The following is a 12,166-nucleotide window of genomic DNA, read 5'->3' as shown; positions in this document are numbered from 1 at the left end:
TCCCAGACTGTATCATTGAGTGAGTATAAGTACCATCATAAAATATGAAGGAAATAGAGAATGATATACCATGCAAATATTAATTTAAAAGTACACATTAAACTAAGTTTAACTAATGAAATTAAAATAGTACATCAAACTATATTATTGTACCACCTAAAATCATCTCACTCACCATGGCATTACCTGTATCACACTTGGAAGACACTGGTTTCATAATTTCTAAAGGTGTTTCGCCCCAAATTCTCAGACTCTCTCACCTCTCAATAAGAATCCAGTCAATGGACTCATTTCGGTTAAAATGGCTGCTCTGATGGGAAAGAAATTTCTGGGAATCCAGCTAACCAGATTCTCAGTTCTGAGGTTTCAAAGACAAGGCCTGATGACACAAGAGTTGAAATGCTGCCAGAAGCACCCTCAGCCACTAAAGGATGGTTGGAGAGAATATAGGTGGCATAAGAGGAGATCCGAATCGGAGGATGGCCTTTCCACTTTTCCCCCAGGAAAAGTTCAATGTATCAAGCTTCAGAATCATTCAGCAAAGGACTTGTAAAGGACACTGAATTTTGTCTATGGCTGTGAGATGAAGTCAATTAAAAGGAGGTATTATAAAATGGCACTGCCCAACATGCTGTGGTAGGGTCCCCTCCCTAAGGAAAGAAAAAAAAACCTCAAGGCAACCTGGCTATATGCGTATGTGACAACATCCCTCATGACCTTGTACCATCAGACCACTTAATCAGACTGCATGTTTGTCTGTTACCATATATGGGAGACAAAGAAGTAAAAAATATATTAAAACAACCACACCACATGGCGTTTAGGGCTCAGTTATTCGGGTATGAACCCAACTGGGTGGTGCCGACAGGAATAAAGTTGGTTCCTGGAAAGAAAAGCCTCGGTGTCACAACTCTCTGTGCAAGAATCCTTCTCCATTACTTGGGGGCTCACGCCCGGGATTCGGAGACACGTGTTTCCACCTCCTTTGCCATTGGAGATACGAACATCAGAGCATGGGCGAGGCAGCCTTCCCTGGCACCTTGCTCTACTCTTTGCCATAGGATTGGCCAAGGCTGCTCCAGCCAGCTAAAAATGTGGTGAGAGTTTTCTGTTAGCACTCACCTTCCTTTTGTGGATAGGATACTTCGTTGGTACCAACATGGGGAAACAATGGCCATAAGAGACTAGAAAATTTAGATCCCCACCAATCTTATAGTAAAACAAAATACCCCAGTCCTACTACCAGGGTTTGGCTCCTCAAAAGCTCAATTATTGGGAAAAACTGTCTTGCCTGGTGGGGAAAAAGTTCATCGTCATCTCTGTTAAAAACTTAACATGCCTATGCCAAAGATTTTATAACTCAACTGGCCAGAAAACCCCATGGTGGGGGACTCCAGATCACCTTAAGACAGATCCCCACCCCTTGTCTAACTTCTCTCATCTCTGAGAGACCTGGGACAGTGTCAACGCAGCCATCAAATGGCAGACTCCAGGTGGACTATACTAGATATGTGAAAGGACAGCCTATATAGTACTTCCCTCAGGCTGGTCATGGTCATGTGTGCTGGAAACTATTCATCCATCTTTCTTCCTGCTCCCACTTGCCAGAGAAAAACATTTGGAAGTCCAAGTGTATGGGGACAGCGAGACTCCAAAAAAAGCAGCATGCCTTACAAATTGGCAATTAAAAAGACAATAAATGGCCTCCTGAGCGTATAATCCAGTATTGTGGTCCTGCCACCCGGGCAGAGGATGGGTCCTTGGGCTACCACACTCCCATTTACATGCTAAACTGCATAATTAGACTACAAGCAGTTATAAAAATTATAACCAATAAAACTGCCAGAGCTCTTAACTTACGAGACAAGTAGCAAGCCAAAATACACAATGCCCTATCTATCATAATCTCTTGGCCTTAGATTACCTGCTTGCTTCTGACGGAAAAGTTTGTAAAAAGTTTAACCTACGCAACTGCTGCCTACAGAGAAATAAGGAAAACGAAAGTCATAAAAGAGATCACAAATCAAATAAAAAGAATTGTTCATGTCCCCATCCAGACCTGAAATGGTTAAAACCCCAGGGAGTTATTTGGAAAATGGTTTTCAACTTTTGGGGGATTCAAAACTCTCATAAAAATTATCCTCCTAATTCTGGGAGGTTGCTTAATCCTACCTTGCTTATTAGCTCCCCTGGTAGCACGTTCTTTCTCCAGCCTCACTAAGGCCATGATTAAAAAAAAAAGATAGCCACTCATGTAATGATGTTATAAAAATATAAGCCTCTAAACCAAGATAATGCTCTTTGACCCAAAACAGCATCAAAAGGGGGAATGTGGTAGGGTCCCTCCCTAAGGAAAGGAAAAAAACCTCAAGGCAACCTGGCTATACGTGTACGTGACACCATCCCCTACGACCTTGTAACATCAGACCACTTAATCAGACTGCATGTTTGTGTGTTACCATATATGGGAGACAAAGAAGTAAAAAATATATAAAAAAAACTACGCCACATGGGGCTCAGTTCTTCGGGTACGAACCCAACTGAGCAGTGCTGGCAGGAATAAAGTTGCTTCCTGGAAAGAAAAGCCTTGGTGTCACGACTCTCTGCGAGAGAATCCTGCTATAATGTCAGCCACCGCCTACACACGGCTACTCATACCTACATTTAATTAAAATTAAATGACTCTACAAATGCAGTTCCTCCTTTGCACAAGCCACATTTCCAATGAGCAACAGCTACAAGTGGCTAAAAGCTACTGTATAGGACAGACCAGAGGTATATTTCTATCACTGCAGAAGGTTCCCCTGAATGGGGCTGCTCTGTGGTCTTTACTGATCAACAGTCATGGATTAGAAGAAAATACAGTCATGTGACAAGGTGCAGTGGAGCTGAAACTGCAAGTGACAATCAAAGTAGATCTAGAGGAAAAGCAATACATCATTTTCTTTCTCCCCAGTCCTGATCCCCTATTTGCATTTTGTTGTCCAGAGCTTTTTGTGTCAACAGGGTTGGACATACTCCACTTAAGGAGCTAAGAGTGACAAGCATATAAATTATTTGGAAAATAATAAAAAGTTTGTGGGGCACCTGGGTGGCTCAGTCGATTGAACATCCAAATTCAGCTCAGGTCATGATCTCACCATTCGTGAGTTCAAGCCCTGCGTTGGGCTCTGTGCTGACAGTGGAGAGCCTGGAGCCTGCTTCGGATTCTGGGTCTCCCTTTCTCTCTGCTCCTCCCCCACTCACACTCTGTCTCTCTCAAAAATAAATAAACATAAAAAAAAAAAAAAAAAGAACAGAGCCTTGGGAACCCATAGAACCATTATTAAAGTTCTAACAGTTGTCTTTGGAGTTCCAGAAAGAAAAGAGAAAGAGACTGGGGTAGAAAAAAATATTTCAAAATAATGGTTCAAAGCCTTACAAATTTGGTGAGAAACAAAAATTTATGTAATCAAGAAGCTCAGCAAAGATAAACTTAAAAAAAAAATCAAAATCAGATTTTTGAAGACCAGAGAAAAGAAAAAATACTAAAAGCAGCTAGAGGAAAGTAACACATTACACATTGCGTGACCACAGATTACTCATCAGAAATCGTGATAGTTAGACTGAAATAACATCTTTAAAGTGCTAAAAGACCAATTAACCTATGACATTATCCTTCAGGAATGAAAGAAAATAACATTCTCAACTGAAAGAAAACTAAGAAAATTCGTAGCAGCAGATTTGTTCTAAAAGAAATGTTAATGGAAGTTCTTCAAGCTGAAGTAAATGATGAGAAATAAACATGGAACTTCAGAAACGAATGAAGAATGGGGTGCCTGGGTGGCTCAGTAGGTTAGGTGTCCGACTTGGGCTCAGGTCATGATCTCACAGTTTGTGAGTTCAAGCCTGTGTCAGGCTCTGTGTTGACAGCTCAGCACAGAGCTCGCTTTCAGATTCTCTGTCCCCTTCTCTCTCTGCTCCTCCCCTGTCATGTGCTCTCTCTCTCTCAAAAACAGACATTAAAAAAAAAAAAAAAAGAAGAAATGAATAAAGAGCAAAATAAATGGTAAAATTCTGGGTAAACATAAAAGACTATTTTATCCTCCTAAATTCTTTAAAATATGTAAAAGTATATAAAGCAAATGTTGAAACACAGCTAAGTACTAATTTCAATGATGTAGATATAATAAATACAACATAAAAGGGAGAAGTTAAGAGTCTTACATATAGTTTACTGACAGTGATAAAATACTAACTTTATCCTGACTGTAAACGAATAGGTATATAGATTGCTATCCCTACAGCAAAATATATGAAAAGATATAGCCAAAAAGCAAAAAGACACATTTTTAAAGACTAAGGAACAAGAACCATATGAACACCTCAACAGACACAGAAAAAGCAACTGACAAAAATTCAATATCCAGTCATGATAAAAATCTCACCAAACTGAACTTCCTACACCTGGTAAAGAGCATCCATGAAAAACCTAAGCTAACATACTTACTGGTAAATAACTGAAAGCCTTCCCATAACATCAGGAACAAGGTAGGGATGTCTGCTCTTATCACTCCTGTCCAACATCATACATCAACATCATGGTCCTAGCCAGAGCATGAGACAGGAAAAAGAAATAAAGGCAAAAAGATTTGAAAAAAATAAAAGTCTGTATCCACAAATACCATGATTGTCTACAAAGAACAATCACAAGGAACGTGCTAAAAAATAAAAAAGCCCCTGGTATTAGTAAATGGATTTAGCAAGGTTGTACGGCATAAGATCAATACAGACAAATCAGGTGTATTTCTCTACATTAGCAATGAACATCTAGAAATCAGTGTTATTTAAAATAGCACCAAAAATTATTAAATACATAGGTATAATCTAATAAACTGTGCAGAACCTGTATGCTGAACCACAAAAACAGCGATGAAAGAAATTAAACTCCTAAATAAACGGAGAGATACACTGTTTTCATGGATTGGAAGACTCAATATTCATATCAATTCTCCCTCAAAACTGATATATACATGTAATACAATCCCAATCAGAATCTCAGCAGGATCTGTTCTGGGTATCAATAAGATGATTTGAAAATTTATATAAAAAGGCAAAGGAACCAGAAAAGCCAAAACAATTTTGAAAAGAACAAAGTTGAAGAACTTATACTATTTGAATTCAACACTTACTACAAAGCTTCAGTGATTAAGACAGTGTGACACTGGCAAAAGAATAGACACATAGATCAATGGAACAATTACAGAATGAAGTGACAGAATCAACAGATGACTTACAAAACTGCAAAGGCAATTCAACAAAGAAAGGGTGGTCTTTTCAACAAATGTTATTGAAACACTGAAATTTGCAGGCGCACGCGCACACACACACACACTGAATCTCAACCCTTATCTCACAACATACCCTCAAAATCAACTCAAATGGATCATTTCTAGAAGAAAACACAAGAGAAAAATCTTTGTAACCCTGGATATGGCAGTTTTTACACAAAACATTAAAGGCAGGATGCATAAGAGAAGAAAGAATAGATAAATTTGACTCCATCAAAACCTTGTGTTCTGAGATAGTGTTACGAGAATGAAAAGACAAACCACAAATTGGACAGAGTATCTGCAAATTACATACTGAACAAAAGACTTATATCCAGAATATACAAAGAACTGTCAAAATTATGTAATAAAAACAAAATAATGGGCAAAATATTTAAATAGACATTTCATCCAAGATATGTGAAATAAAAGAAAACACTCATTCATTACCAAGAAAATGTAATTAAACCACAATGAGATACCCCTTCAAACCAATATAAACAGCTAAACTAAAAATTACTAAAAATACCAAGTACTCGTGGAACTCTCTTACATTGGCTAGAGAGCATGCAGAATAGTGCAGTCACTTTAGAAAAGAGTTTGGCAGTTTCTTAGAGTTAAACTTATTCTCACACAAAAACACAGATGGTGTGTTTACAGTAGCTGCATAATTGCCAAAAACTGGAAACATCTCAAATGTCTTTCAATTGATTAGTGAATAAACAAACTGCGGTACATCCATACACTGGAATACTACTTAGCAATAAAACGGAATAAATGCACAACAATGTGGATAAAGCACAAATGCAGTATGCAAATGTAGGAAGACACACTCAAAAGGCTATATACTGTATTATTTCATTTACATGATTTCTGGAAAGGGCAAACTCATAGGAAAAAAAACAGATCAGCTGCCAAGCACTGGGCACAGGGAAAGGCATTAATTACAAAAGACATAATGAGATAATTTCTGGGGGTGATGAAACCGATCTGCCATACACATGAATTGCTTATATATTAATGACAAGATAAATCATTTGAAAATAAATATTTATAGGAATCCAGTGTTACTCTAAAATTTCTGGGAGTGAAAAATTTTCTTGACCGGCTGTTGGAAGAGTAGCTATGTTATTTTTCCCCAGAAGAAAAAGTTCCTTCTCAACACCCAAACAAGGACAACCATAGAGCTCACTGGGTCTACTATCTTTATACACACACTTAACTAGCTTTCTCAGAAAAACAACATGAAACTTTGGGTAAGCTGTACCACTCACTCTGTGACTGATCTAGGGCACATATGTAATTTATCTCAACCTCAGCCCACTAATCTGTAAAACACTGAGTTGGCTGTCAGGATTAAGTGAGGCAGTTTATATAAAATAGCCAAAGCCTTACTTTTCCTACACTTAGACTTTGTCTTCTCACCTTCCCTTTCCCTCATATTCTATAGAAACATTTCCATTGGAAGTTAGTCTATTCTCAGAGCTAAACTCCAATTTCTGAACCATCTGGTTATGAATACTTTTTTTTTTTTTTTAAGTTTATTTTGAGAGAGACACAGAGAGAGCATAAGGAGCAGGGAAGGGGCAGAGAGAAGGGGAGAGAATCCCAAGCAAGGCTCCGCACTATCAGCACAAAGCCCAAGGTGGGGCTTGAACTCACAAACCATGAGATCATGACCCAAGCCGAAACCAAGAGTTGGCCGCTCAACTGACTTAGCTACCCAGGCCCCCTGATTTTGTGTATTTCTTAAAATAATTTTCAGCTACCAAAAAAGGCCAGGCACCCCTGACTACTTCAAACACCACAAATATTAACCATAATATTTGTGTACCAACGGCAGGCAATAAAGCCACAACACCAGTGAGGATTCAGCTTCTGCTCTTTTCATTGTAAACACAACCTGCTTCAAATCTGTTTTATCAATATTAAAGGTTGTAATGGCCAAAAAGCATTTAGACTAAAGGAATAATTTCAACTGACTACATCGTTAGGTGCTCTCACAAAGTCTACTTTCTTGCATTTTGGCCTCCCCACTAAAAGAGTTTGGAGAAAAAAATGAGAACTCAAAGAGGTGACAGACTGATTTACTTAGATCAGTCGGAATGAAGTGATTTCGTCGTAACAGGTAGAATAACAACAGCACTTTATCATTCAGGAACCAAAAGCAAAGACAGCCAAAAAGGACAAAGTTAAACTAGAAAGCTGAAATAACGAACTCAAATATCCCCATCTGCAGTAGAGTCTATACAGTAACAGCAGTCCATTGGGCTGCTTTGAAAATTACAATTAAATGAGAGTGTTAAATGCACGAACATTAAATGGACTCAATAAATGGAATGTAAGGTAGAGACGTGAAACTTCCCTGGTTCATCCGATATAATTCATACTGGCTTTTAATAAGGAAGATCTTCTCTGATCCTCCCCCCCCCCCCCCCCCCCCGCCCACAAACATTACAAGTTTCTAAGCTTAAAGCTTATAATACATCAAAGAACAAGAATGACTTTGGGTAACAAGTAAATAATCTTCCCTCAAAAATACATACATATGGTCCTAGACACAACTTACCAAGACTCGATGAAGAAATAAAAAAATCTCAACAGACCTATAAGTAGTAGGGAGATTTAATGAATAATCTAAAACCTCAAATAAAGGTCCAGGACAAGATGGTTTCACAGGTGAATTCTAGCAAACATTTAACCAAGAATTACCACCAAATCTTCTCAGGGGCACCTGGCTGCCTCAGTTGGTACAGCATGCAACCCTTGATCTCAGGGTCGTGAGTTCAAGCCCCTCATTGGGCGTGGAACCTACTTAAAATAAATAAAGAATACAGTGTGTCAAATATTAAAAAAATAAACAACAAAAAAAAAAACCCCACCAAATCTTCTAACTCCTCTAAAATATTAAAGCAGACAGAACACTTTCTATTTTATAAGGCCAAGACTGCCCTGATACTAAAGCCAGATAAAGACACCACAAGAAAACTATAGACCAGTATCTCTTAAGTTAGCGCAAAATCCTCAACAGTATATTAACCCAACCAGCATATTAAGGAATTACACACAATGACCAAGTGGAATTAATTCATGGAATGCAAGAACTGCTCAACACGTGAAAATCCATCAGTGTAATGTATCACACTAAAAACTGAAGGAAAAAAAACCACCTAATCAGCTGAGTTGTTGCAGAAAAAGCATGTGGCACAATTCAATACCCTTGCATTATAAAAATATTCAGCAAACTTGGAATAGAAGGAAACTACGTCAACATAACAAAGACCACATACAAAAAACCCACAGGTAACATCTATTCAATGGTGCAAGGGTTTGAAAGCTTTTTCTCTTAAGATTAGGAAGATGACAAGGATGACTGCTTTCACACTTTTTTTTTGAAGTTTATTTATTTTGAAAGAGAGAGAGAGAGAAAGACAGAGGGTGGGAGGGAGGGAGAGGGAGAGGGAGAATATCCCAAGCAGGCTTCAGGCAATCAGTGCAGAGCCTGACATAGGGCTTAATCTCACGAACCATGAAATCACGACTTGAACCGAAAGAGAGTCAGACGCTTAACCAACTGAGCCACCCAGGCGTCCCTGATTTCACCACTCCTATTCAACATAGTACTGGAAGTCCTAGCCAGAGGAATTAAACAAGAAAAAGACACAAAAGCATGCAACTGAAAAAGAAGTAAAATTATCTCTGTTCACAGACAACAACACTATGATATAGGTGGAAAAGCCTAAAGATGCAACAAAAAACTGTTAGAACTGATAAACAATTTCAGCAAAGTTACAGGATACAAAAATCAACACATGAAAACCAGTTGTGTTTCTATATACTGATAATGAACAATCTGAAAAAGAAATTAAGAAACAATTCCATTTACAACAGCACTGAAAAAAATTAAATAATTAGGGATAAACTTAACCAAGGAGGTAAAAGATTTGTATACTGAAGACTATAAAATATTGCTGAAAGATTTAAAGAAGACATAAACGAAAGAAATCCCATGTTTGTGGACTGCAAAACTTTACACTGTTAAGATGTCAATACTATCCAAAAACAACCTACAGATTCAACATAAGCCCTATCAAAATCCCAATAACATTTTTTGCAGAAATAGAAAAAGCCATATGGAAATCCCAAGGGACCCTAAACAATCCAAATAATCTTGAAAAAGAATACAAACAGAAAATGGAACAGTGATTGTCAGGGGCTGGGGTGAGGAAGAAATGGGAGTTATTTAATTGGTACAGAGTTCCAGTTTTGTAAGATTAAAAACTCCTGGATACTGGTTGCACAACATGTGAATATATTTAACACTAATGAACTACACACTTAAAAGTGGTTAGGATGATAAATTTTACCACAAGTGAAAAAACAAAGTATATACACACAAACACACATTTGAAAGATGACTGCCTTCAGAGTTCACCTGGAGAGGCAAGAGAAGTCACTTAGTTTATTGACAGTGTAGCCCCCGTGTGTCTGAAATAACACCAATGTTTCCCTCAAAAGAAAATTATTAATTATCCTGAATGAATGACAACGGCTTTTGGGATTTATCAGCTCTGGTATTAATTCTAAAAGACTAGGGCTAGTATTCTTCTCATATAAACTAATCTTAATCCAATTTTTAATGATGTTTATAATTCCTATTTAAAAAAAGAAAGAAAGAAAGTAACCAGGAAAAGTAATCAAGCCCCTGGAAGACAATATTATCAACCCATTTTTGCCCCAAGTAAACACAAATGACAAATGACTTAACTGATCAACTTTATAAAGAGCACTGTAATTTGTGAACTTCATTTCTAACCAATTTGGCCTGAGTGCTAGAAAGGGGTTATGGGGCAGCTCATAGAACTGGGATTCAAAAAACAAAAAACAAAGAAAGATTTTTTACATTACATTCTGTTTCTGGCTCTAGAAAGACACTTGTGTCTAAGTCTTAGCTGTCTGGTCTATGATACCATGATCCTACTGTAAAAGAGCACTGTGTGTTAATTATGATTCAAAACCCAACTAAATAGAAATACACCAATGCTAAGGATGGTTTTTGTAAGCTATCATTTTCATTATGTGTCACACTTTTCCTAGTTAAAATAATTTTTACTTACTTGGTCAACTTGTGGCTTTTCATTGCTGTGAGAAACTCTCTGACAATCTCAGGACTCTGGTGCCTGCATGGTGTTTTTGATATATATTTTAATGTCTACGAAAAAAATTTTAAAAAGAAAATGCATAAGACAAAAAAATCTGAATGAGAAAAAGGGAAGACAATGGTTATAATTTAGTATTGTAAAATTTTGTTTACAAAATCTTCTATAGGGGTGCCTTGGGTGGCTCAGTCGGTTAAGTGTCCAACTTCAGCTCAGGTCACGATCTCATAGTTTGTGAGTTCAAGACCCACGTCAGTCTCTGTGTTGACAACTCAAAGTCTGGAGCCTGCTTCAGGTTCTGTGTCACCCTCTCTCTCTGTCCCTCCCCTGCTCACTCTGTCTCTCACTCTCTCTCAAAAATAAAAAAATATTAAATAAAAATAAAAGACAATCTTCTATAAAAAAATGCCTTCAGGAGAGTTAATCTTCATATAATGGGAATTCCTCAAAAAGAAAATCAGTAGCTAGAACAGGAATAATGAATGACATTCAGGAAGAAAGCTTTCCTGATCTTAAAAAAAAAAGAAGAAAAACCTCAATCTGACAATTGTGTTATATTTCAATTTTTTTCTTTTTAATGTTTATTTTTAAGGGAGAGTGCAAGTGGGACAGGAGCAGAGAGAGAGAGGAAGACAGAGGGTCCAAAGCAGGCTTCACACTGAAAGCAGCAAGCCCAATGTGGGGCTCGAACTCATGAAACGTGAGATCATGACCTGAGCAGAAGTTGCCACTCAACCGACTGAGCCACCCAGGAGCCCCTTCAGACAATTTTTTTAAAGACATGAAACCCAAAGAATAGTCACAAATCCATACAGATATAAGTAAATAAATAAATGGATGAGAAGGAACAATTGTTTGTTACAGAAGATTTCTATGTGTTAAATATGGAAGGAATGAGGGAAATAATCACCATTAGGCAATTGAACCACAGTAATAATTACTGCAGGAAAGACCTACCAATGAATAGTAAAATCAATGGGCAAAAGCTTAAGGAGAAATATGATATTTGCATAGCCTCACAGCATCTTCCCCAAATATTTATTAATACTGTGATAGTTTTAATATATATGTCCTCAAACTCTTTGATACCCTTCCCTTCAAGAGGTACCTTTCAATGGACTGGACTTGGTGACTCCTTTCTAATGAATACGAAGTATAAACAGAAAAACAGTAACTTTACAGTGGGGAAACCAGGCAGATACCACTGTAATCAAGTGATCTCAGTTAACAGTACCAGTGACAAGACACTGATATCATGTACCCTGTATCACGCACTGAGCAGGGCACATCACTTCTGTGGCATTCTTCCCCAAAAGCTGTAACTTCAGTTTGATCATGAGAAAACATCAAACAAACCAAAGCTGAAGGACATTCTATAAAAGACTTGCATTGGTACTCTTCAAAGTGTCAAGATCATGCATGGAAGATGAGGAAAGACTGAGGAAAGACTAAGGATCCGTTACAGACGGGAGGATATAAGGAGACATGCTAACATTTAACATGTTAAATACAAAATGGCATCCTGAATCAGATCCTTGAACAGAAAAAGGGCATTAATGGAAAAACTGAGAAAATCTGAATAAAATGTTTGTGTAATTTTCTTAGTTTTGATCATTGTACCATGGTTAAATAAAATGTTAACATCAAGGAAACCTGGGGGAAGGACATATGGGAACTCTCAGCACCATCTTTATAACT

General features: G+C 37.6%; 1 protein-coding gene across 4 annotated transcripts in view; it reads right to left on the bottom strand.

The window, feature by feature from the left end:
• LOC115504097 (CGRP receptor component) overlaps window positions 1-12,166 on the bottom strand; it is a 46,757-nt gene that overhangs the window by 18,377 nt on the left and 16,214 nt on the right. For 3 of the 4 annotated variants that reach the window (XM_030300785.2, XM_030300786.1, XM_030300787.1), the window contains one exon: window positions 10,427-10,521. The exons of the other annotated variant lie outside the window; for it this stretch is intronic. In XM_030300785.2, the coding sequence (XP_030156645.1) occupies window positions 10,427-10,521 (95 nt within the window). The remainder of the gene's footprint in view (window positions 1-10,426; window positions 10,522-12,166) is intronic. 4 annotated transcript variants of the gene reach the window in all.

This window comes from Lynx canadensis, chromosome E3 (genome assembly GCF_007474595.2).
Source record: "Lynx canadensis isolate LIC74 chromosome E3, mLynCan4.pri.v2, whole genome shotgun sequence".
Classification (NCBI taxonomy): Eukaryota; Metazoa; Chordata; class Mammalia; order Carnivora; family Felidae; genus Lynx; species Lynx canadensis.
The sequence above is the reverse complement of the archived record's forward strand: the minus strand, read 5'-3'. Positions and strand labels throughout refer to the sequence as shown.